Below are 24,681 nucleotides of genomic sequence, written 5' to 3'. Positions count from 1 at the left end.
CATACTAGCACTGCGAAGGTTCGTGGTCACTCAGCACGGTGTTCCCAGAAGAGCAACTCTGCTATGCAACTTGGGTTATGTCATCTCAGGCTACAATTGCCATCCTGAGGCAAGGCCTGACGATCACATAGAACTCAAGGCAGCAATGATCATTCATTCTCTTACCATCAAAAGACCCTCAAGTCCTGTAAAGACAAATTCAAAGGACTAGCATTCTCAGTCCACAGAAGAAAGGAAAGCAATGCAGACACAAGTCACACAGCCGAAATGTGCAAATAGCTTCTTACTTGCATCTCATGTCATCCTATAAGCTGAAGTCCATCTAAGGAAGTGAGAAGCTCACGTGGATAACCCTGTTGTGGTATAGTTGCTTTTCTCATTGACTTTCTTTTTCCCTGAACTTTTAAACTGATTAAAAAAACTTTTTTTTTAAGAGATGAGGTTTCACTATGTTGCCCAGACAGCAGCTATTCACAAGCATGATCATAGCACACTATACCCTCTGATTCCTGGGTTCATGCAATCCTCCTGCCTCTCAATGCCACCACATCCAGACTCTGACAGCCTTAAACAGTTTTAAAAACTGACACATAATAATGATACATATTTTATGGGGTACACAGTGATGTTTTGACACCTAACACGTGTAGTGTCAGGTTAGGATTATCAGCATATCCATCACCTCAAATGTTTTTCATCTCCTCTTGTTGGGGACATTCAATATCCTCCTCCTCATTGAAGCTATATACTACTGGGGGTAGCTGAGACTACAGGCACATGCCATCACACCTGGCTAATTTTTTTCTTTTAATGTAGAGATGGGGTCTTGCCATGTTGCCCAGGCTGGTCTTGAACTCCTGGACTCAGATAATCCTCCTGCCTTGGCCTCCCGAAGTGCTGGGATTACAGGTGTGAGTCACTGGGTCCGGCCTCAATTACTTCGCTTTTCTGAGAGTAACGTTCCTGAGAGTAAGCAGAGGCAGGGCAGCCTGACTTTGGAAAGACCCCTGCTCTTACCAAGCTGGCTCTGCAGCCTCTAGTTTGTAGAGAAGTCACTGCACTTTACTTCTCCTCCCAAGGAAAGGAGGAGTCTCTAGTGTTGTAGGCTTAGCCCCTCAAAGCAGCACAATTTCCACTGTGGAGATATCCAGATTGAGTCTTGCCCCATATGGTCTCTGGCATTTACTATAATGCCATGGTGCCAGGGAGCCACAGCACATCATGAGGCAGATGTAACTTGGGAGACATGCAGCATAGAGGGTCCTTACTTCCACCTGGCACCAGTTCACCAGGGTTACCTCAGCTGTCTCCCATGAGAGTGGCTCTCCCCTTATCCAAGTAGCACCCTGGTCATGTCTGAAGCAGGTCTACAGTAGGAAGAATGCTAGGTCAAAGCCGAGACACCATGAGACTTCTCATGCCAGAATTCCAGGAGGCGTACCCAAGAATCGCAGACTTGGGACAGGGTGAGGCAGATGCACTCAATGCAAAGGTGCCAACTCGGGGCAACTGAGCCCTCTTCTCAGGTGCTACCAGACCAGCCTCAAGCCTGAGGCTTTTAGAGGCTATTTCAGAAGGCGCTATTCTTTTTTTTTTTTTTTTTTTTTTTTGAGACGGAGTCTGGCTCTGTCGCCCAGGCTGGAGTGCAGTGGCCGGATCTCAGCTCACTGCAAGCTCCGCCTCCCGGGTTTACGCCATTCTCCTGCCTCAGCCTCCCGAGTAGCTGGGACCACAGGCGCCGCCACCACGCCCGGCTAGTTTTTTGTATTTTTTTAGTAGAGACGGGGTTTCACCGTGTTAGCCAGGATGGTCTCGATCTCCTGACCTCGTGATCCGCCCGTCTCGGCCTCCCAAAGTGCTGGGATTACAGGCTTGAGCCACCGCGCCCGGCCCAGAAGGCGCTATTCTAAGGGGAGCGCCGGCCACATGCCTGCTGTGCCTCCACATCTGTTTTGATGGAGTTTTTACACCTGGACAGATTTAAAGCTGCTCCTCTCAAAATCTTGCACTGTGGCCTCTGGCTGCTACTTGGATTTTCCCTTTAATGGAAACAAAGTTTAGAGAGTCTTCTGTTAAGCAATCACATCTGAAAGTGGAGCAGCTTGCATTTCAAGACCTTGTTGTACCCAATTAGCCCTTGGAGAAGATGCACCATTACCTTCCTTTTTTTTTTAACTGAAGAGAAAAAAACGAGCCAAGGGTTAGGAACTCCTCCATCATACACAAAACCGCCCCACCCTGCCCCCCGCAACTTTCCCTGTGATCACACAGGCTGAGGCTGACCCGGCGGCAGCTCCAAGTGGGGACCAGAGGAAACCCCAAGAGTAGAAGTGTGTGTCACCCTGAGTACAGACAAAGTACAGCCTCAAAGGACAAACCAAAACAACAGCGACAAGGCAAAGACACCAAGACCCTTGGCAGTGGCAAAGCACCCAGGGGTGGAGAGGGCGAAGGCACATGGTGTGCATGGCACATTGACCGTCGGGTGATTACCTGGCAGACTCTGCGGGATATGGGTGGGCACGGCAGCGTGTGGGAGAGGCGCTGCATGGGGCGGGCTGGAGTGCAAGCCAGCCAGAAGACCTGAGAGAAGACAGGAGGGGAGAAAAGAACAAAACACACACATTGAAGACAGGCACAGAAAAGCAGCTCCAGCAGGCAAGAGCCCCTGACAACCTGCCAGGCCAGTCTGGGCACCACACCCAAAGGGGCAGTGGGGGCTCGGCACAGTTCCCGGAGATGTTCCCCACAGTCACACACCAGACTCAAACACAGGAACCAGAGTACATGACAGCAGGACCCCTGGCCACAATCTAGAGGTTCCCAAGTGACCAGAAGCAGCAAAGAAGCACTTACTGTGGCCAAGGCCATGGTGGAAGGGCCCAGGGGCAGGGCCTGTGACGATGGCATCCTTGGAGACCCCTGCTTTGGCAGAGGAGTCAGCGCTGAAGGAGAGCACGTGGACAGGAATAGGGGTTATAATTCCCACGGTGTTCGAGCTCATGGCCGCAGACAGTTTTGGGCTGCTGGATTTGTAAGGTGAAGCCATCAAAGAGGAGCCAGTCAGCATCACAGTCCCACTCGCTCCTTTCTAGGGAAGAAACACAGCAAGAGGTAAGAACTCCAGTCCTGTTCATGGCTGACTCACACCAAACCTGGCAACACAAAGGAGGACACACACATCCATGTCAGCTGGCCCTCAGAGGCACCCTCCGACCCTGCAGCCCCAAAGACAGGACCCAGGACAGTCTTTATGAACCAACATGGAATGGATTCCAGGCAACATAATTTTTTAAAAAGCAGGATATTAAATATGTCTCCTACAGAGGTTGCAGTGAGCTGTGATCACGCTACTGCAGTCCAGCCTAGGTGACACAGCCAGACTCTGTCTCAAAAAAAAAAAAAGCCTCTTTTGTGAAGGGAAAAATGTAATATAGATATCCATAAATGTTCATGTGTATGTGTATATATATTTATACACATACACATACATACATATATATATAGCTTTGTATATATTTATCTTTTGTTTAAAAAGAAAATAAACCAAAAACTAAAAAGCTTAGTTACCTTACTGGGGTGGTGGGTGCAGGAAAGGAGGTGAGACCTCCAACAGACCTTTCTATGGTTTTGTCTTTGCAACCACTTCATTTATATATTAAAAAAAGAGGCCGGGCGCGGTGGCTCACGCCTGTAATCCCAGCACTTGGGAGGCCGAGGCGGGCAGATCATGAGGTCAGGAGATCGAGAACATCCTGGCTAACACAGTGAAATCTCGTCTCTGCTAAAAATACAAAAGATTAGCGGGGCGCAGTGATGGGGTCCTGTAGTCCCAGCTACTCCGGAGGCTGAGGCAGGTGAATGGCGTGAACCCCAGGAGGCAGAGCTTGCAGTTGAGCTGAGATAGCGCCACTGCAGTCCAGCCTGGCTGACAGAGCAAGACTCCATCTCAAAAAAAAAAAAAAAAAAGAAAAGAAAAGAAAAAGAAAAAAAAATGCTCATTCCCTCTTCCCGAACCTACTGTAATTACACACAAGCAAGATACATTAATTACTGGACTCTGTCCTTCAAAAATCAACAGAATCACTCTTAGAAACTCCTGCTATTCCTGGTCCATGAACACCCCCACATGACTCAACTGAGAGAAGACAGCACTTCCATCTGCCTTGTTTAGAGACGGAGAGGCAACGGGTCACAGAAGGCGAGCGCTGTGGCTCATTCTCTGCCACACAGACCCAGCCTCCGAAGAGGCATGGTGCTGGCTGTCTTTTAGCTCCCTTTGCCCTCTTCAGAAAAAGCTTTAGGCCATCCTGGGCTTCCTGTCACCAGAAAAGTGAATACCTGAGAACAGGGAGCCCAGTCTCCCGTCTCCCTTCCTACGTCTGAGCCCACTGTTCCTACCTAACCCGTGGTTTTAGATCTCACTCTCCACCCGGGGCAAGGCAAGCAACCTCATCCCCAAGGCCCCTGTGAGTGGGGCAGGGCAGGCTGCTATGCCGGATACTCACTGACAAGGAGGTAGACGATGTCACACCACTGACTGAAGAAGGTACGGGCGCGGTCAGCAACTTTGCCACTCCCTGGGTCCCTCCACTGGAATCTCCGTTTGGACCGCCTGGAGGAGCTACCAGGGTCAACTTCTGGGAAACAGGCATTTTTTTCCCTGTTGAGCTTGGGACGGGTCGGCTCGTGGCCTGTCCCACGGAGGGAGGCTGTATGCCAGGGACCAGGCTCCCAGAAGCAGAACTCTGGACTGGTGTTCCTCCCGAGGAAGAGCTGCCAGAAGAAACCCCATGTTTGGAGACAGAGCTGGCAAAGGGATTATTCTTGTAAGATGAGCCTGCAGAACTGACTGAGTGTGGCTTTGCTGGATGGCTCAGGGCAGAAGAGGATGAGGCTGGGGTCTTGTGAGAGCTGCTGCTGGAGGCTGGCAGGCCTCCTGAGGTGGCTGGTGCAGAGGGATGGAAGCCCTGGCCTTTGGCCGCTGTCTTCACTAACTGCAGGAAGGAACGATGACACTGTGGGGGAGAAGCCTTTGGGCCTTGGAGCTTATTGGCAAACGGAGATGGGGGCGTGAAGTTTTTCTGTTGCTGAGTGCCGGCATGAAAGACTTTGACCTGGGGGCCAGGCACGGGAACTGCCACTTGGGGCACGTGAGACGTCCGTGGCAAGCTGTGGTGCTTTGCTTTGGACTGATGTACTTCTGGCAGGCCCTTATTGAGGGGAGCCTGGCAGGACAACTCTTTGTAGCCAGAACTCTCTGGTTTTTTCTCCTGAGAGGACTGCCCCAGTGCCAGAGCCTGTTCTGCCAGAAAATTGAGGGGTGACTGCAGAGAGCTAGCTGGTGGTGGAGCAGAAGGACTGGGCTTCACAAAGTTCCTTTTTTCTTCTGCACATAAAACACCTCCAACTTTTTCTGCAGGTGCTTTTGAGGGTGCAGGCAGTGTGAATTCAGAGTTCCCAGCTGCTCTGCTATTCAATGCAGCCAATTCCTTGGACACAGCTTCCACAGAGGAGGCTGGATTGCGGATCAACTCTTCATTCAACGAGTCCTCCACGCTGACAGGAGGAGGGTTAGCAAGGCCGCCCGATGCCTGGGATGGGAGCTCCCTGCTCGAGGCCCCAATACTCAGGCCTCCTGTCTGGTGATCTGAGGGCAAAGCAATGGGGCCACCAACCTGTCCTGATGGGACAGAAACCTTTTTATCAGGCTTCGTAGACGATTCCTAAAGGAAAACAGAAATGCTGATGTTTAGAAAGGTCCAAAGATGCCAACATTGGCCTGTTGTGAGGATATAAACATGTGAACTTGAGGCACAAAAAACTAGGTCTTCCTGTGTAATTACAAAACAAGCGGTAGGAGAGAGCAGGAGCCGCGCCCACCTTGACTTTAGATGCCATGGCTTCATCACCCCTGGCGAGTATCTGGTTGGCCAGGGCTGGGTTTACCGCGGCATGCTTCGTTGCTAAGTACAAACATGCCACCAGGAGAAATTTTCTTCTGTTTTGAAAAGTGTAAGACTCTCATAAAGAGATACTTTGCCTACTGGCATGCCCACTGTCTTAGCGCACTCCTAACTGCAATCAGACCAAGGCATGGCATGAAAATTGCTTAAAGCAGCTATTTTTTCCTCCTTGATTTTTCCCAGCACCTAACTCCTCAGACTGGGTTCAAAGAAGAGTAAGTTTTTCATGGGAACAAGAATGGGGTCTAATACTTCACTCCTCCATCCCTGGTGCTCAATACAGTGTTTCTGGGATATTGTGGGAGCTCAACAGATACTTAGGAGTAAACGACTTGCACATCTCATTCTCATGGTCTGCTTAGGCATGGCTAAGGGCACCACACTAAGAACTGGAAAAAATGTTGATAAACAGCAATTTTTACTACATTGAGAGGTTTCTGCAACATCCAAGGTAATCTTCACAGTGTCTATTCTCCAGCCACTGTACTGCCCTCCATTTCCACCTGGTGGCTCAACAAAGTCGCCTTTTCTTTCTGCTGTGGCTCCAAGCTAAACTGCACTTGGCTCGAGTGTATTTCTTCCATACAAAGATCACAGTGTAATACCTTCACACCTGCAGGGCTCTTGACTCCTCAGAGGGCTGCCAAGAAGATCCCACTTAATCCCACAAGAACCCCAGGAATTGGGCCAGCTGGGTACTGTTTGTAGAACCAAGGCTAGAGGGGGGTTAAGTGGCTTGGGTCTCTGTCCCGGTGTAACTTCAAGAATGCCATCCTGAGTAGCTGTCCCCGACCAGTAAAGATCAATGAGCTTCCACAGTCACTTGACAGGTTTCCAGAGCATAGTTGCAGGGAGATGAGCACAGCTGACATGTGACCTGAGCAAACTGACTCACCTTCACCTTGATTTTAGAAGGGTTAGCCATAACTTTCTTCTTGGCCCTGTTCAAAGGAATGAGCACAGAAAAGCTTTAGAGAATATCCAGAGGAGACCAAAAACAACACTTGTCCCGAGATGTGAAAATACCAAGACACTCACAGGATTGAAGTCAGGTGCCCATGGCCTCGTCTGCTCTCCTTAAACAGAGTTCTGAAAGACACAGAACACCAGGCATCTGTACACGCCCCAGAAAGCTGGGACTCTACTCCCAGAGCTTTGCTAGTGTTCCCGGTACTCAGTGGCTATCCCTCATTGAATGTCACTTGGCCAGGTGTAGTGGCTCGCGCCTATAATCCCAGCACTTTGGGAGGCCAAGGCAGGTGGATCACCTGAGGTTAGGAGTTCAAGACCAGCCTGGCCAAAATGGTGAAACCCTGTCTCTACTAAAAACACAAAAATTAGCCAGGCATGGTGGCGCATGCCTGTAATCCCAGCTACTCGGGAGGCTGAGGCAGGAGATTCGCTCAAACTAGGGAGGCAGGGGTTGCAGTGAACCAAGATTGTGCCATTGCACTCCAGTCTGGGCAACAGAGCGAGACTCTGTTCCCCTCACACACAAAAAAGGTCAATGGATTGAGGAGCCAAATTCCTGGTGAGAGGATCGGAATGGGCCACACTGGCTGCCCAAAGGCTGAGTCTGGCCTTTACCAAGAAAATGTATGGCTCTGCCTCAAACCTCTCATGGTGATGCTTCCCTAAAGGGCACAGCACTTTCCTTATTGCCTATTCCCTCCATTCCAGGATTAAAACGTGGAGTGACCCAGCGCGTCTTTGTCCAGAGAAACTCAACAAAAAATGTTCTTCATATGAGTCCAGCCTATGTAGAGAGGACTGCAATTTCAAAGGTTCCAAGATCTGTCCGCACAACAGATGATTCGGGTCCAATCAATAAAATCACTCCAGCTAACTTTCTCTGTCCTGTGTATGACAGAAATAACTTCATTCGCAGGAAACGACTTCATACAAGGTAGCCTCTTGAGATGGAAGCCTGGCACTTAGTTCCAATAAGGAGTCAGCCCTGCTCCCTGCAAATGAAGCTTCTTCAGGAGCATCAGCAAAGACCCAAGATGAACCCATCTCTCAAATGCTCGCAGCAGCCTGTATGTTCAAACAGGAAAGTACAGCCGGGCGCGGTGGCTCACGCCTGTAATTCCAGCACTTTGGGAGGCCGAGGCGGGCGGATCACGAGGTCAGGAGATCAAGACCATCCTGGCTAACACGGTGATACCCCATCTCTACTAAAAATACAAAAAAATTGCTGGGCGTGGTGGCGGGCACCTGTAGTCCCAGCTACTTGGGAGGCTGAGGCAGGAGAATGGCGTGAACCCGGGAGGTGGAGCTTGCAGCGAGCTGAGATCGCACCACTGCACTCCAGCCTGGGCAACAGAGCGAGACTCCGTCTCAAAAAAAAAAAGAAAAAAAAAAGGAAAGTGCATATTGAGATGGGAGGCCAAACGTCAACCTGAAGTGGGACAAAAAATATGACAAAAACAAAACCCTGCAGGCAACTTCCCTTCCTCCAGGGAAGATCCAGAACACCCTTTCCCAGCTACCTGCATGTCCTCCAATTACTCAGGTGAGATCAGAGTTGAGGCAGCTAGACAGTGACTCCCTGTGGGCAGGGATCCTGTTGGCCTGGCACAAAAGCAGCGTTCAAACATGTCTTGACTGCACAGATGCCCATCTCAGCACACGGCCCTCACCTGGCCTGCATCCAGCCTTTGGGCCAGAGGGGCTTGACCTCCGCGTCCAGAAAGCCCTTCACGCAGTCCTCCCAAGCCTGGGCTTTGTTGTTCCTCTCCAGGTCGTGGCTCTCCAGTTTGATCTTCACCACCTGGCACAGTAGCTCCCTGAGAAGGAGGCAGAAATCAGAAACTCCAAACTACTCCAGATGCTTCTTCAAGGTTCCAATCATGTGCTTTCAGCAGCCCTGATGAAAGTAAATGAGCCTAACCTTTGTCAGCAATAGGGGATGTGCTCAGACACTGCCCCACCAACCCTCCAAAGAGGCCAAGTCCCAGTGGGGGCACACCTGATCTCATCATTCCACTGGAACTTCTTCCGAGGTCCCATTATCCTCCTGCCCCCTTTTTCTTCATCTTCTTCCTCATCCGAACAAATCCGGTCCCTCTGCTCCTTGTCTTTCTCCTCTTCCAGCATCCTTCAGGGTGAATAGAATTACATGGGGCCCCAAGGTGCTCCTGCCCACCACCTCTCCCTTCACCCTCTGTACAACTGGGACTTCACAGAGAATGAGAAAAGGCCAGAGAAGAGCCAAGAGGCTCCTGGAGAAATAGCAGTACATACCGAGAAACGGGAGGGGAAGAGGCAAGAGATGGGAGGGTCGCGCCATGCAAGCGCCAGGACAAACTTACTTGGCAACCTTTGCCTGCGTGTGTGCCTGGCATTCGTCCTGGTACTTGGCCATCTGCTCCGGCATTGCCCTGCCAATAGCTTCCTTGAGCTTCTGGAGAGGCTCCTTCAGACGCCCCCCCTGTGAAGAGCGGGACAAAATTCAAGCCAGGTTTACACATCGCTCTTATGTTCAGGACGCACAACAGGGTGATCACAAGGAGGCAGTGGGGCAGCAGATGCAGCATTGATTAAGACTCAGTCACCCCTCCACCAGGCCCCAAAGCCAAAGGGCTTCACTCTAGAGTCACCCACCTGTTCATAGAGGTGAAGTTTCCGAGCACGCTTGAGCAGGGCATCCTTGCTGCAGGGCAGGAATGACGCGAGATAGGCATACACCCCAGAGCGGACCTGACTGCTCAGCTCCCGAGTCTGTGCCTCTATGCTGAAGAACAGAACACAGTCACCACCGGCTGCAGCTCACTGCAACTCTTGTCTTCATCAGCTCACCATACATGGAGAGGAAAGCTAGGGGCCAAAGGCAGGTCAGACCCTGTCGTGTTGGTCACACAATGTAACTGAGTGCCCAAGGAAACACATCTTCGGCAATCGACAAACAAGACCAACTCCCAAGCCTGATGAACATAGTTAGGTAACGTGGGCCAAGGCTCTCAGGTCAAAAACGAGACCAGGAAAACAGAGCCCAGGAGAACAAGCTCTGAAGCACTTTAAGCTTTCAAAGTGGAAAATCATGAGTTACTTGGGGTTGACAGGAAATACTTCCCGGCAGCATTTCTTCTTTTTCCCCCTAGTCCCCAGTTTTATCAACCATTAAGAGGTCAGAAAAAGCCTCACCCCTCCAGTTTCTCCATCTAGATAAGCAAAAAAATATTTCTCTTCAATGCCTTGAGCTGTCCATATCTGGAACGCTCAAGCAGGTTCCTTGTTGACACAACCCTATCATCCGCAGCAATGCTCAGGTGCTCTCTGCAGCCCACACTTCCTGACCCAAGGGGCCAATCCAGGCTCTGGCCAGGTGAGGCCATTTGGTAGAACACCCACATTTTGACAACTATTCTTACATACACAAACTCCTCAGCTGTTGAGCAACAAGCTTCCCCTGCCACGAACTGCAACCAGGAGAAAAGCGGCAACACTGCAGGCCAGGCCACAAGGATTCACTTTTACAGTCTGGGTTTACAGACATTTGCTCTTCTGCTTTTTAACCCGATTCACACAGCATGGTGTCTCAGAGGCTCAGGTGTGTGGGAACAGCATTAGGGATGACACACGTGGCACGAGGAGCAGGAGTGCAAGCGAGGGGAACGGCCAGGGTCGCCAAGCAACACCCAAGGCAGAACAGACCCCTGAGGCCACCAGGCTGTCTCTCAGTCTTCAGGACTCTCAGAGACAGGCAAGCAACACCTTCTCTCTCTCCTCCTCTCATACCTGCCAAGAAATCCTCTTCCGACAGGCCATGATTATCATATGCTATTAATGCCTGCTGCCTAAGATCAGGGAGGTCTACCCCTTCTGGAGACAAGTATTTGGTATCTCTGTTGTGTTTTGATTTTTAATAGAAAAACAACAATGAAACCACGTTAATCCAGTTCTTCTTTTATCTCATTGGCGGTCACCTTTATGCAGTTCAATTATACTCCCATTCTCCCCTGGCTGGCTTGCCCCAAGCTCAATAATAGCAGAAACAGACAGACAGACAGACAGACAGACGATACTCACTCTAATAGGATTCCATTAATATCCTGGGTGAAGAACTTCTGTCTGCTCTCCCCCTCAGCAGCTCTGGCAGCCTGGTGCACAGCAGACAGTAACAACCATTAGTGTACTTTCCCCACACGTCCCTCACGCTCACCCACAGGCACAGGAGTCACTGCTCCATGAAGAGCACCTGCCACCAATCACACCACCACCTTTCCAACTCCACCCTAGTCCCGGGTTAAGTTCACCTGCAATCAATATTCTCTTTTCAAATGCTGCTGCAGCATCTGTGGGCTGCCAGTTCTTCCCAGGACTTAAAACAGTCACAGAAAAGAAAATCACAGAGTCAAAGCCATCACAATGCACTTGGCCAGAGGCCAAAAAGGCCAAATAACCCCTGTGCCCATACACTATCAACTACACCATTAGTGGGGATTTCCATGTATCTACAGTACAAAAATATTCAAGAACTTCAACCAGCCTATAGGATTTAAAGGCCTTTTTATCTACAAAAACAATAATAATGTGCAGCTCTGGCACTTAAGGACATCTAAACTCTTTGACAATTCCTAATCTACTTATGTTATACCACAGCTATCAGCCAGACCATGTGAATAACTAACCCAGCATATTACCTATTAACACCAGATTATAGGAGTTTCAGTACAGTCTTAGTTTGCTTTCCAAAAGAACACAGTTAACACACACCCTGGATGGTAAGCTCAGAGACCCCTGAAGCAACCATGTCAGGCAGTCACGACACTGCAGGAACACAAGAAAGCAGGCCCTGCGGAAGTCCGCATCAGGGGTCCTGCGAAGTCTGCATCAGGGGTTCTCACACTTGGTTGCATACTGGAATTCTCTGGGCAGCTTGGAGCAACTCAGGCCACTTAAATCACAATCTGTGGAAAGGAGACTCAAGAACGTGCACTCTCTAAAAGTGGCCCAAGGACTCTTCCAAAGCAGCCCTGCGGATGCTGATGTGCAAAGAGAGCTGGGAACCACTCATCTAACCCCAAGAGCTGCTGGTCTGAAGGCTTTGTGTGAAATAAAATTTCTGAAATCAGACATGATATACAATAACGACAGCAAACAAGGGTGATAAAGTGACTATCTAGAATGAAGGGATCAACCCCTCTGAAACTGCAGACACTGCTAACTCCCCCACCATTTCTCCTACTCACCTTCCTCTCACTGCATCCTGTGGGACCCCTTCCAACCACTCTAACTACTCCATCTGCCTCCTCCACCAGCTCCTTTCCATAGGCGGACCCCAGGATTCTCACTAGAACCCACTTCTCCCAATAACTTCTTTCCCCCTCAGGGCTGCAAAATAACACAGACAATTGTACACTCAAATCTAAACTAAACCCTAAACCCTCTCATCTAAGCTCTGGACCAGAATTTCCAGTTATCTCCGAGTAATTTCCAATTACAGTCAACGCCTGGTATAGGCAGGGGACTGGTTACAGGATTCCCGCATATACCAAAACCAAGTGCACAGTCAGCCCTGAGGAACCTGCCTATACAAAAAGTTAGCCCTGTATGTACAGATTTAGCATCCCTCAAATCAACCTACATTTGGTTAGAAAACGTCTGCCTTTCAGTGGACCCACGCAGTTCAACCCTGTGCTGTTCAAGGGTCAACTGCACTTCTGTGGATGGATGACCCTCTGGTTTGCAAACTCAACTTACACCAGACCCACTGGCTTCTGCTCTTCCGCCTGTGCTCCCCACTTCTAATAACTGCACTCCAACCTTAAGACCGCCACTCCCTTCTTCAGAACCCTTCAGCAGCTCTTTCCAAGCCTAGTATCAAACCCAAACTCCTTCACATGGCATTTGGGGTCCTCCACGATCTGGCCCAGCCATTCACCAATTTGCCCATCTTCAGCTCTGCTCCCTGCCTTCTCCTAGGGAATCCTCCCTAGGAGGCCGGGCAAGCCTGTTGCCTCCAGCCTGCTTTCTATATGCCCCCCAAGAGCCTCTCTTTTACCCCTTAAGTTGGGCTATTTGGCCGTCCAGATATCACAAAGCTTACTTCATTCTGCTCTGTACTACAGTCCATCATGTGCATATCTATCGGGTCCATTTATGTAACGAGCTCATGGAAGACAAGAATGGAACCTTGGCCCGGCGTGGTGGCTCACACTTGTAATCCTAACACATTGGGAGGCCAAGGTGGGCGGATCACTCGAGCTCAGGAGTTTCGGACCAGTTTGGGCAACATGATGAGACCCTGTCTCTACTAAAAATACAAAAAAAAAAAAAAAGGCTGGGCATGGTGGTGCATGCCTGTGGTCCCAACTACTCTGGAGGCTGAGGTGGGAGGATCACTTGAGCCTGGGTGTGGAGGTTGCAGTGAGGCAAGATCGTGCCACTGCACTCCAGCCTGGGTGACAGAGCAAGACCCTGTCTTTTAAAAAAAAAAAAGAAGAAGAAGAACTGAGTCTTATTCATCAATATATTTCCCATGGCTGTCTGTCACATAATATTTACTAAATGTTGACTGAGTGAACGAACAAGTGAGGATACTCCTGTAAGATGGCACACCACAGGGAGAGAAGCTTAACAACAAACTACCAAAACTAAGTTGGAAGAAAACATGCAAACCTCAAGCTTCTCCAGATCCGTTGGCTAGGGGAAAGGCCAGAGGGGTGAAGTCCACAGATAAATAACAAAAAAAAAGGGCATGACTTTTCACCCAGTCATATGCCAATTTCTTACCCTCTTAGAAACATTCAGAATTCTACCTTGGCACTTGGAAGGTACTAGAATTATATTAGTCTGAGAAAAAATAAAACTGACCTTTTTTTGCTTCAGCTTACACTGCTAGTTATAAGATCCAGAAGCACCCTAATTCAAACTAATTAACATGTATTTCATATGCCACACTGTCAGACCCATCGACAGCTTAATTTCCAATCAAATTTTATCTTATTATTTTTTATTTATTTTATTATTTTAGTTTTTGAGACGGAGTCTTGTTCTGTCGCTCAGGCTGGAGTGAATGGCGTGATATCGGCTCACTGCAACCTCCACCTCCCAGGTTAAAGTGATTCTCCTGCCTCAGCCTCCCGAGTAGCTGGGATTACAGGCACCTGCCACCATGTTTGGCTAATTTTTTTTGTATTTTTAGTAGAGATGGGGTTTCACCATGTTGGCCAGGCTGGTCTCAAACATCTGACTCCAAGTGATCTGCCCGCCTCAGCCTCCCAAAGTGCTGGGATTACAGGCGTGAGTTACCATGCCCGGCATCTTACTTTATTGAGATGGTCTCACTCTGTCACCCATTCTGGAGTGCAGTGACGTGATCATAGCTCATACAGCCTTGACCTCCCAGGCTCAATCCTCCCGCCTTAGCTTCCCAAGCAGCTGGGACTACAGCTGCATGCAACCACGCCTGGCTAATTTTTAGATTTTTTTTTCTCACTGTGTTACCCAGGCTGGTCTGGAACTCCTGGGTTCAGGTGATCCTCCCACCTCGGCCACCCAAAGTACTGCGATTATAGGCATGAACCACCATGCCCGGCCACATTTTCTGTTCAGATAGCCATTTGTGCAATATTTCAGAAGCTTTCTATGTAATCTTTATGCAATCTTTAAAAATATTTTAAATAATATTATGTAATTTTAAAAATATTTTTCTGAAACCTTTTGAATTGCACAGACAGTATCTCTGAGGGTCTGGCTTTATACCGAAGAGAGTTGACTGCGGCATTTTAAAGTAAATCTAATTAAAAGAGCAACTGGATATATATGATAGTCTTCCAAAAATAAATGAGGTCCCTCACCCCTAAAAAGAGACACTCTTACCCCAGAAGTTGTGTAAATTAATCAATCCTAAGTTAACTAGGAAACGAAGTTAAACATCCCAATCATGCTGATTTATAAGAGTTCCAACAGCCTTTTAATAAGCTGTTTTATTTATTCTAAGAAAAGCCACTTGTAGCCTTTCAGCACCCAGCTCTAAATCTTATATACTGTTATCTGTTTTTGCTGAGCAGGAGAAAATCTGGCATGATTTTTTTAAAAAAGATCAAACAAGTTGTTTTGGTTTTTTTTTCCCCCCTACCTTATTCTCTTTGGATCCATCTCTCCCTGGACTTCTTGTGATGAGGGGCTCTAATTCTACAGGAGGGCAGAGTAAAATGGGTGACATAGGGTCTCTTTCATTCCTGCTCTTAGTATTGTCTCTATGTTTTGCTTGATTAAAGAGAATCAAAACAGATCTGGGTTATTTGTACAGCCTGAGGATGAAGAGCTGTCAAACTACCTCAAGACAATAACCCAAAGGAACATCAAACCTGAGCTTTGTCAGCACCTATACTGGCCAACAACCAAGACAAAAGACACCATCAATGCATATTAAGAGAGGCAGGATAAGGCCATCAAATCACTGGATTCCCTGGGGCCTATACAAATGTACAATACAAATCAGTAACAAAAAACGGGCTAATGAGAGAATGTAGTGAAGATGGCAGAGGCATCACCAAGGTTCCTTCTCAGAGGGCCTCTTTAACATACACAAGTTTTCAAAGGTATTTTTCAAAGTTTTAAGTACCACATTTAGTTAAAAGATATATCTCATTTTCACTTCCCAGAAAGAGTTTCTTCCCCTAAGGGATCAATACACATGGGATGAGAATCTGCTATGTATTGTGGCAGAATACAAAACAGGAACACAGGCCAGGCACGGTGGCTCACGCCTGTTATCCCAGCTACTCAGGAGGCTGAGGTACAAGCACTTCAACCCAGAAGGCAGAGGTGGAGGTTGCAGTGAGTCGAGATCGCACCACTGCACTCCAGCCTGGGTGTCTCAAAAAAAAAAAACAAAACAAAACAACAACAGTGACAAACCAGGATCAAAGATTCCTCCCACAAAGAAATCCTCCTCCCTAAGAGGTGCACCCTAGCTCCCTAATCCTTGGATCTGGGTAGCTCTTGTGATTTCTTATGACCAAAAGTGTGGTGGAAGTCGTGTGATACACATAGCCTCTAAGGCTAGCTCTCAAGAGTCCTGCGGCTTCCACCTTTCCCCTCTTGAGATGTTGCCCTGAGACCACCATGCCCTGAAGAAGGCAGGATGTAAGGCCAGGAAAGAAAAGCCCTGCCAGCACCTGGCCAACTTGCCAGCTGAATGCAGCCATGAGTGTGGGCCCAGACTCAGGAGAAACCAACTGCTATGATAAGGTCAATTTTGGGGGGGTGTTTTGTAGACAGTGATAGAAACTGATTTGTGTGCCATCTAGGGCCAAGACGTAAAGTCTAACCAATCTTACAATAAAGGGAAAAGGGGGGAAAAATCAGGGGTATGAAAAATAAAGTGAGAAACACGTAACACTGCTAATGTTCCAGTTACATACAGCAGGTTTACTTTAAATTTTAAAAATGTGATGTCCATTTCAAGATCTAGGATAGACTCCTTATTAAGGATCCAAATAACCACGTGTGGCTTTTGGAATCATAAGCAATTTGTGTGTATCAGTGCATTATTTCCCTGGGAAGACTATGTTTCCCAGCAGATTCTCAGCGGGGTCAGGGGTCCAGAGCATTTGCACACACATGTGGGGCCTCCAAGTGCCCCAACAGCAGGGCCCTGGTCAGAACAGCGCACCTGAGGACCCTTCGGAGTAGCATTCAGCAATTTTCTAAAATAAGCCACCTTTTTAATGCAACCATGAAAAGTGATGAAGGTTTTACAATATTATGTAAAAAGGCAGGAAACAGTTATTCACAACTATAATTACAGCTGCATAAAAACAGATACACAGAGGCTAGAAAAGAATATCCAACTAGAAATTGTTTTTATATTGGCCGGATGGATCATTTCTACACACTTGCCACCCCATTTTCAAAGTTTCTTAATGCTGTTACAGGAGAAGGGCAATGCGAAGACTCGAATATCAACTTCACATTTGAATATCATATTTTCAAACCAGAACATTAGCCTCTCCTGGTCACCAGCTCCCCAACGGGCCCCAGGCCCACCTTGACTATGGGATCCTGAACCCTGTGTTTGTTATGCCCAAGAGCTAACCGACACTTGGCAAACACTGAGGCAGGGCAGCTTGCCTAACAAGGTGTTTACTCAGTTCCGCTTTCTTGCACCAGAGCCCCATGCTCTTTCCGGTTATATCATTTTGTTACCACTAAATCTGTCCCCATCTTTCCCAAGAAAGTAAAACAGCAAGTCTTCACACTAGAACACAACCTATGGCATGAGTGGGGACACAGCCAAGAATTTGGTTTTGACTTTTCTCTAATGACCAGCTACCATCACATAGACCTTAAATGATTTAACAAGACTTTCATAAACTATGAAACAATCTGATTACAAACCGGAGGATTAAAAAGAGCAAGGAATAATGTTTGTTTAACATGAATTCTGAGAGCAAATATAGGACAGTAGGCTCAAACACACCAAGTTCAGATTCAGCTACTTCCACCTCAAGGTCATACTTAAGGGATACACCAAACCCCAACATGGCATAATTCATTTAAATCATTACATTCAAATACAATACTTGAATTTCCAATGCTGAACACAAGCTGACAAAGATGAGATGGAGATTGGAATAGATACTTTATTTGCTTTATATACGGTGTTCAAATAGTTTTTGGAAGTGAGAAAATCATTTTAGCAGTGGCTGACAATTTACCCTGTCCTAAAACACAAAGGATATTATACGTAACAATGCTTCTAAAATACTGTAAGAATTGCTGGTTTAAAACCTACAGCTGTAGATTATGAGTGCCACCAGAGCTACATCACAAGTCCTGATACTTAAGATAAAAAGTTATTTTAACTTAAAGGTAAATGATATTACAACTAATGATCCATGCCAGGTTTACAGTTAAGAAATATGTTACTTGAAAAGACAATTCTCAGGGCTTAGGGATCAATTCCCAGTCACTGGAGCAAAACAGCAAGAGCTGCTATATCCTAAAGGTGGTGACGGTGGTTGGTTTGTTTTTAACGGAGTCTCGCTCTGTGGCCCAGGCTGGAGTGCACTGGCGCCATCTCCACTCACCACAACCTCCGCCTCCTTGATTCAAGCGATTCTCCTGCCTCAGCCTTTCAAGTAGCTGGGATTATGGTATGCGCCAACCTGCCCAGCTAAATTTTTGTATTTTTAGTAGAAACAGGGTTTCACCATGTTGGCCAGGCTAGTCTCGAACTCCTGACCTCAGGTGATCCACCCGCCTCGGCCTCCCAAAGTGCTGGTATTACAGGTGTGAGCCACCGTGCCCCGCCAATGGTGGGTTTTAACGGGGCATGGATGACAATTAAAATTAAGTTCCTTTTCATTCATCACATTGGAGGCATTCCCGTTATCACTACCTAACTCTCGATACACAATGCAAAGGAGCAACTGAAACCTAGTGGCAACGAAGCATATACTCTATGTGCAATTCATACGTTTGCAAACTTTTGTGAATTTGCAAAACCTTCGGAAGAATTCTAAGATGAATCTCTGCCTCAGCTGCCTGTTGCCAACATCATCCGTCTATCACATGAAAGAAAAAATGCCGAGTGGAAAACTGACAGAAAACAGAATAATCTGACAGAAAACAGAAAGACAACAATCTCCCCAGAAGAAAGCAAATTTTCCAGAAATGAAGAAACGAAGAATGGCCTAAAATGATGCCTGACGGGCAAGGCTTGCACTATTTTCTCCCTCAGGATGAGAAGAGAGTTTGGAAAAGGCTGACACCTTGACTGCCAACTCACTAAGGTTTCTCTGGGCGAGCTTCACGCAGTGCAGAACCAACGGCAATCTGCCCAAACTGCTTCCAGGAAAGCCCAGCCATACTGTGTCACCATACCTGAGCCAGCTCCTTAACGCGCTTCTCCAGGGGTGCTGGCAGGCCTTCGGGGAGAGAAGAGGGCTGCCTGAAATCCTGGTCCAATCCCACCCCAAGGGAATCACTTCCATCATCCATATCACGGAAGGGGCTTCCTTCTGGAGACTCACTGAGCAGATGCTCCAAGTCCAAATCCGTCAGCGAGTCCATGGCAGTGGCCGCCTGGAGCAAGTCGTTGTCAGAAGTAGAGCCAAAGAGTGAGAGCAAGGGGTCAGAGGCACCCTCCAGTTCTCGCAGGCCCTGAGCTTCCGCTGATGGGACCGCAACAGGCTTATGCTCCTCCTCCCTTTTTTTCTGAGCCTCTTTCTCCTTCTGAAATTTCTTTAGCATCTCTTTAACGCTTAAAGCCCCAGAATATTTTTTCTTCTTCTTCTCCTTACTGGCATTGAGGGCTGTGAAGCTGCAAGCAAGAGGGAAACCGGTCACTCAGACTACAGGACACTGCCAAAGGGAACTCCAGAGGCCTTCACCCCTGCTCCCAGGGCCATGGTCTCCAGGAGAACCTGTCACAGTCCACCCTGTCATTCCTCCTCCCTCCTCTTGGCATATGGAGCTCGTTCTTGCTGAGACCAAAGCTTGAGAGTTAATACAGGTTAGCAACACAGTGTCACATATGCTAAATTTCCGACGGGTTTTTAGAAACCACTGCCAGGCTGAAATAAAAGGTTGCAAAAAGGGGCAGGGAGAGCAAGAAAAGTATTTACAGGGAGAAAGCAGGAGCAGCAGAGAACAGCAGCAACTTGAAGAGCAGCTGGGGTGAGACCAAGTGAGGAGAAGGAAGCAGGACCACAGACGACAAGGGAAAACAGCAGAGACAGAAGGAGAACTGGGGCAGAGAGGAGCGCCCCGGAGAACGAGAAACATCAGCAGTCACACAGTGACAAGAATAGCTGCCAACACTGACAGTGGAACTATCTGACACACAGAGAGGTGAGCGTCTATGCCCAGAATGGCACTGCGGGAGGCGTGCAGGAGGACAGGAAGGCTAGGCCCTGCTGCCTCTTCCGAAGCTGTGGGGAGGAGGTGAGTCAGCTCCCAGTCGTCCTGCCCTAACAGTTCAGGCTTTATCCTAGCAAAGAAGCTGCTGCCTCTCACCCGGCTTTGGAAAACTTGGACTTTTTCGATTTCTTCTCCTTGTCATAAGTGTCATCTTTTTTCTTCTTCTTTATCTTCTCACCACCTTCCTTCAACTTCCGCTTCTGAGAATTAAAGACAAGGCACAGTTACACGGCTCCCTAACTCAGGGAGCAAGTGCACTACACGGCACTGGCCTTGCTCCGCCCAGGGCACATCCTCAGACCTGTCTCATTTCCTTCATGAACAAAAGCTCTCAGATCAGTCCCTGGACCACAAACCCACAGCATTCCCACCGACGGTGTCTCCTGGAAACACCCACAGCTGAGACAAAAGTGACCATTCTGGAGCCTGAAACCTTTCTAGTTTGAAAGTTACAAGTGGGCCCTACCTCGTTTCAAACACATAGGCAGTGGTAGACAGGTTTTTAAGCACACTGATCCTAAGGCTGACTGGTTTTCAGTGGGGTGGCAGCCCTGGGAACTGAAGTCCTCTACATGTCCACAGAAGAGGGTCAGCAAGGGTGGTACACATTCCCTCACTCCACACCCTTCCCACCCTTAGGCCACCTCCAGAAACGATCCCTGCTGAGCCTGCTGGGATGTCATGTGAGGTGGACACGATGACCAAGTGCTGCACAGAGCCCCCACAGGCACGTGTCCTCATCAGGGCACATGTGTATGAGGTGAACCATCGACCTGGCACGGCTCTGCCTTTCCACCATCCTCCTGAGCCGGCCAAGCACCACGTATTCTGACGAGTCACCTACTCATCTGATAGGGTCACATCAAAAAGCATTTCTAAAATCCAAAAGCAAGCACATTCTAACCTTTGGAGACTTTTTCTTCTTTTCTTTAATGAAGTCATCCTCAGACTCTGATGCTTGTCTAAACTGCAGGGTTCCCGAGTTAATGTAAAATCCTCCATACTTCGTAGTCAAAGAAGCAGGAACAAGCTCATCATACTGAAAGGGTGAAACAAACTGTCAGCTCCAAGTTCTGCTTCTGTAGTCCGAAGGTGCTAAGCGGGTCTCGAGAGAGATGTGAGTATGTTCCTCTGACACTTCCAAGAGCATGCTAAAACATCCTTCTGGTCAACATTTTCTGAAGAGGGAACTAAGGCCCGGATCAAGAATGTCACTTCGTCTCTCATCAGCGCTGCTACTGCCTCACGCTGGGAAGAGGGCATGGCCACTGTGACCCCACCCCCAGCTTCCTGGCCAGTATGAGGAGGAGCTATGGCACAATGGGTCTGACACGGCATTTTCAGTAACTACTCACCGCCTCAGAGTTATCGATGAAGGAATCGGATTCATCATAACCATACCCCATATCGATCAAGTCCTGTATTCGGTCTTTTCTACGTTTCTTTCCACCCTAAAATGTAAAAGCAACAGATTACATGCTTTTTGATAAATACACAGAATTAACTGTGGCCTTGAACTTCATCAGCTATGACTCAAAGAGGAAAAGCACTAACTAGAAAGGTCACTCTCTTACATACACACAAACCCCAAAATCTCCTTTCCTGAAAACCTTTTAACATAGGGCAGATTTGTATCTGTATAAAATGTCCTAGGACAGAAAAATGAACTAAATGGTTTCTTATGCTTCGTACCAAAACATTTCTTCTAAGACGATCACAGGCCCTTCTCGGTTATTTGTCCAGTTAGCTCCTCACTCTAGCTCTGCCATGCCCATTTTCTGTACCTTAATGCATTAGGTTTAATAACTGCTTCTGTTCTCTCCAAGCTTAATGCTTACGTCCACATCAGTGTTTATTACATGATAATCCACTAAAGGAATACAGAAATGTATGGAAACCTCTCCCACCCAATGAGGTTGTTTTGTTGCTCAAGAGAGAAATCTTACGTATTTTTCTTCAAATTTCCGGGCAAGGGCCTCCACTTTATGCCTTTCCTTTTCTTCGTCATTGAAAGGATCTGACAGATCTTTCTTCTGTAAAGAGATGGTTCCACAAAAAATAAGTCACAAAATAGTTCCATGTTCTTATTCGTAGAAACTCCACTGACTACTCAATACCTATATAAAAACAATGTTTTTCAGAAAAAGGCAAGGTATAAAACATGCTACTATCTCATCAATGTTTATCTTAATTAAGAAAGTAAAATTTCCATTCACGTAGGTTAATAAAACTTGACTGAATGCCTACAATTATCCACCACAGCAGGAGGGGCTACAGGGCTCAAAGACGGCAAAGGGCCTTTAGAAGGAGATGCTCAATCGCTACACAACCACGTTCAATACAGCGGACTTCCTTCTTAACTCTAAAATTTTCTTCATGCATTTAAAAGCATTCTAAGAAAGAGTCCATTGACTTCCAAGAGTCAATGGCTCAAAAACGTGAAAATCCCACTGAATGCGGTGCAAGTTCTTGAGAGCCGTTCTGCCACACTGTTTAGAAAGGTCTGAAATTGCACTTCTCTCGGTGCTACCAAAGTTAAACTCAGGCTTCCAAGGCTTATTTCCATTTTATAAGCTTATTCTTTTCTCATCAAGCAAATTTTCCAGAGATAAGCCTTAAGGTTCTTGAGCAAGGAATCTAAAAAAAAATTTTTGGCCGGGCGCGGTGGCTCAAGCCTGTAATCCCAGCACTTTGGGAGGCCGAGATGGGCGGATCACGAGGTCAGGAGATCGAGACCATCCTGGCTAACACGGTGAAACCCCGTCTCTACTAAAAACACACACAAAAAAACTAGCCGGGCGAAGTGGTGGGCGCCTGTAGTCCCCGCTACTCGGGAGGCTGAGGCAGGAGAATGGCGTAAACCCGGGAGGCGGAGCTTGCAGTGAGCTGAGATCTGGCCACTGCACTCCAGCCCGGGCGACAGAGCAAGACTCCGTCTCAAAAAAAAAAAAAAAAAAAAAAAAAAAAAAATTTTTTTTTTGTTTTGAGATAGAGTCTCACTCTGTCACTCAAGCTGCAGTGCAGTGGCACAATCATGACTCACTGTAGCCTCAACCTCCCCAGGCTCGGGTGATCCTCCTGCCTCAGCCTCTTGCATAGCTGGGACCACAGGCATGCAACACTAGGCCTAGCTCATTTTTTCTTTAAGTCTTTTGTAGAGAGAGGGTTTCATCATGTTGCCCAGGCTGGTCTCAAGCTCTTGGGCTCAAATGATCTGCCCATCTCAGCCTCTCAAAGTGCTGAGATTACAGGTGACAGCCACCACACCCGGCCAGAAGCCAAGAACCTTAACAAGACTCCCGTACCAAAAATGTTTAAGACTTCAAGGTAGGCCGGGCACGGTGGCTCAAGCCTGTAATCCCAGCACTTTGGGAGGCCGAGACGGGTGGATCACGAGGTCAGGAGATTGAGACCATCCTGGCTAACGCGGTGAAACCCTGTCTCTACTAAAAAATACAAAAAACTAGCCGGGTGAGTTGGCGGGCGCCTGTAGTCCCAGCTACTCGGGAGGCTGAGGCAGGAGAATGGCGTAAACCCGGGAGGCGGAGCTTGCAATGAGCTGAGATACGGCCACTGCACTCCAGCCCGGGCGACAGAGCGAGACTCCGTCTCAAAAAAAAAAAAAAAAAAAAAAAAAAAAAAAAAAAAAAGACTTCAAGGTAGACAGAAAACACTAAAGATTGTATGCCTGTTTCAAACAAACTTTCTTATCTCACCCTTCCATCTCCGCCTACTGAAATACTACCCGCAAAGGATCAGTTAAATGATTTGTGGTGTACACATACAATGGGATATTATAGAGCATACATCTAATGAACATACCACAAATGGGGAGTCTTTCAAACACACTCATCTGGATCTTCTAATTTTTCTACGATGATCACATATAACTTGAGTGGTTATGTAACAGTAAGAAATCCCACCAACCTTGAGGAGCACTGGATTCCATGTATACTACTCAATGCCTTGCCAACAGCAGTCTTCCAATAACTACTATTTCCTGACTGTATGACGGAAGGTCCAGCTCTGTCCAAATACTAATCAGGATATAAGCTCTCTTCTTTCCAAGACCTCCAGGGCCTGTGTTGTACCAGACTTAAACAATGACCGCATTGTAATTTCTGTTACCTGTAGTGGTACCATTCTCCTAAAACATCTACAGATGTTTGTTTTGAGGGTGGTACAGTGTTTTCTCTACCTTTCTACAGTCCTCTGAATCTAGCACAGTGCCTTCATACTATTAAGAAATATACACTAAAAGAATTGCTGCACAAATGTGTCCGATTTCATTGTACTTTTAACACCGCAGAGTAGACCCACGGCGACTTAGGAGTTCCCTGAACCCGAAGTCCAGGACTGAATCCTCTGAATTGGATCCAAAGTTCTCTGTGTATCCTCCATGCATTTGTCTGCAATGGAGAAGGACATTTGGAGCCTCCAAAAACGTGCAATCAGAGCACTGGAGTTCTCATTTCAGTTGACCTAATGATTTGGTTTCAACCCACAAATAAACACATTAACCAACCCCTGCTACTATCTCTTCCTCTAAACGAAAAAGATACCATTTTATTGAAACAGGAATTATAAAGGGATTTGAAATTACTTTTTCTCATCCTGCCCAGTGGCCCTCATCCAACAGGCTGACCCTTGGTACAGACTCATTGGCCTTGATTCTGGCAATCAGGCAATCAGACCTCAATCAAGGAAACACTTTTTTTTTTTTTTTGGTTTGGTTTTTTTTGGTGGGGGAAGATGGAGTCTCATCATCACCCAGACTGGAGTACAGTGGCGCGATCTCAGCTCATTGCAATCCCCGCCTCCTGGGTTCAAGTGATTC

The 24,681-nt window shown here is 47.5% G+C and overlaps 1 protein-coding gene across 5 annotated transcripts in view; it reads right to left on the bottom strand.

The window, feature by feature from the left end:
- Window positions 1-24,681, bottom strand: part of UBN1 (ubinuclein 1) — a 37,155-nt gene that overhangs the window by 2,464 nt on the left and 10,010 nt on the right. For 3 of the 5 annotated variants that reach the window (XM_007984668.3, XM_037989876.2, XM_007984676.3), the window contains exons 3-17: window positions 21,791-21,877; window positions 21,200-21,295; window positions 20,749-20,883; window positions 19,941-20,044; window positions 18,807-19,245; window positions 10,998-11,068; window positions 9,573-9,702; window positions 9,281-9,399; window positions 8,938-9,066; window positions 8,609-8,755; window positions 7,005-7,055; window positions 6,862-6,907; window positions 4,509-5,726; window positions 2,857-3,091; window positions 2,494-2,583 (exon numbers count right to left, since the gene is read on the bottom strand). In XM_007984668.3, the coding sequence (XP_007982859.3) occupies window positions 2,494-2,583; window positions 2,857-3,091; window positions 4,509-5,726; window positions 6,862-6,907; window positions 7,005-7,055; window positions 8,609-8,755; window positions 8,938-9,066; window positions 9,281-9,399; window positions 9,573-9,702; window positions 10,998-11,068; window positions 18,807-19,245; window positions 19,941-20,044; window positions 20,749-20,883; window positions 21,200-21,295; window positions 21,791-21,877 (3,097 nt within the window). The remainder of the gene's footprint in view (window positions 1-2,493; window positions 2,584-2,856; window positions 3,092-4,508; window positions 5,727-6,861; window positions 6,908-7,004; window positions 7,056-8,608; window positions 8,756-8,937; window positions 9,067-9,280; window positions 9,400-9,572; window positions 9,703-10,997; window positions 11,069-18,806; window positions 19,246-19,940; window positions 20,045-20,748; window positions 20,884-21,199; window positions 21,296-21,790; window positions 21,878-24,681) is intronic. The other 2 variants (XM_007984686.3, XM_007984693.3) reach the window with 1 other exon arrangement.

Source organism: Chlorocebus sabaeus, chromosome 5, assembly GCF_047675955.1.
Source record: "Chlorocebus sabaeus isolate Y175 chromosome 5, mChlSab1.0.hap1, whole genome shotgun sequence".
In the NCBI taxonomy this organism is placed as follows: Eukaryota; Metazoa; Chordata; class Mammalia; order Primates; family Cercopithecidae; genus Chlorocebus; species Chlorocebus sabaeus.
This window is presented reverse-complemented; position numbering and strand designations above follow the sequence as displayed.